The 1,571-nt window shown below is 36.1% G+C and overlaps 1 protein-coding gene across 1 annotated transcript in view; it reads right to left on the bottom strand.

Annotated features, from left to right (window-relative positions):
* Positions 1–1,571, bottom strand: part of LOC104982649 (multidrug resistance-associated protein 4-like) — a 350,332-nt gene that overhangs the window by 11,829 nt on the left and 336,932 nt on the right. Inside the window, 2 exon segments of the mRNA XM_010832083.1 lie at positions 747–852; positions 1,290–1,462. Coding sequence (XP_010830385.1) covers positions 747–852; positions 1,290–1,462 — 279 coding nt within the window.

Here is a 1,571-nt window from a genome sequence, read left to right as displayed (position 1 = left end):
ATGTACTACCTGATTCTGCTACTAGCATCACCTCAGCATTGGGACCTGACTCCAGCTTCCAGCTATTAGCACATGGAGAACCAGCCCCATCCTGCTCCCTTACAAATATGGCCAGCAACCGGGCAGTGACCTCTCCTCAGAGGTCCGAGCATCAATTCTTCGGGGCCTCTCTTCCTAGTTCTCAGGTCTGGAGATCTATCCGAGGATATGGTAGCTGCTTTCTAAAATCATTACCCCAGTGATTCTAGCCCTCTAATCTCTATGTAATACATTTCTTATATTAAATCCTTTCAGTTAAAAAATACTGTTTTTCTCATCAGGCCGTTTCTTCTCATGGACTCCCGAGACATTCTACAACTTTAGCCATCAACTTCCCAGCAGTCTAAGTTCGAGCTATTTTTTTTTTTTTTGATAAGGGAATCCAAAAATGCTGAAACAACTATGACACAGTGAAAATGACTGTGTTCTACTCCACTAAAATATGGAGCTATAACTTGGGTTTGGAATATTTTAAGTTGGCCATCATAAATAAATGACAACTCAAACTTTTAATATGAAGATATAAGATTATTGGATATATTATTTAACAGTACATTCTCAAAGTATAGTTAAGTACTTGAGTAATTTTCAGGAATGAGAGAAGAAAGTAAGAGAAACATTAATGGAGGTTCCTATCAAATTTTACAAGGAAGGATACATTGAAAATTGAACATAAATGGAAATAGCTAAAATGGTGAGGGTCTTACCATTATCCATTCACAGTCAATAATGTTGCTCAACCTGTGTGCAATGGTCAGCACAGTGCACTGGGCAAATCTCTCATGAATTCTTTTTTGTATGAACTCATTAGTTCTAGAAACAAAGAATTTGATTTAATTCAGTAAAGACAGGAAAAGCAGACTTAAGACCTAAAAATATCCTATGATATTTTTACAATGTTTTTAAAAATCAATACTTTAACATATAGTCTTGTTCCTAAATAAGTATAAAAAGTCTACTTAGAAATTTACTATTTTTCATAAAATGATGGAAAATTAGTCTTCCCTCCAAACTGCTTGAAACTATCAGGAGCTGGATTTAAGAATTCAGCTCTTTTATGATGCCTCATAACAACATTGACACCATATAACATGTCTTGGTTTTATCCTTTGTTTTCTGGAATTAATATTACCAACAGATATCCATGAGGCCAAGCGAGCAGTTAGAAACATTTTGAAGATTCACTAAATGTTTTCCATTTACCACATTTACAAGTCAGATTCAAGATTTCCTGGGGCTCAGCTCCATACCTTGGATCCACGTATGATGTGGCTTTGTCAAGAATCAATATCTGATTCTTCCTGAGAATAGTCCTGGCAAGGCACACCAGTTGTTTCTGACCAACACTCATGTTCAAGCCAGATTCTGCTAATTCAGTATTCATTTTAGCAGGAAGACTTTTGACAGATTCTTTAAGTTGTACCTGTGGATAGAAAAGAATGACATTTTTCTAAGCAAACTGTTACTGAAGTAGACAAGCCTCTTAGACACTAGAGCTTTGACATCCTCAGGACTTCTTACGTATCTTACAT

The sequence above is a fragment of the Bison bison genome, unplaced genomic scaffold (assembly GCF_000754665.1).
Source record: "Bison bison bison isolate TAMUID 2011002044 unplaced genomic scaffold, Bison_UMD1.0 scf7180017864535, whole genome shotgun sequence".
NCBI classification, from domain to species: domain Eukaryota; kingdom Metazoa; phylum Chordata; class Mammalia; order Artiodactyla; family Bovidae; genus Bison; species Bison bison.
Note: the sequence above shows the minus strand (reverse complement) of the source record. Positions and strands in the feature narration are given on the sequence as shown.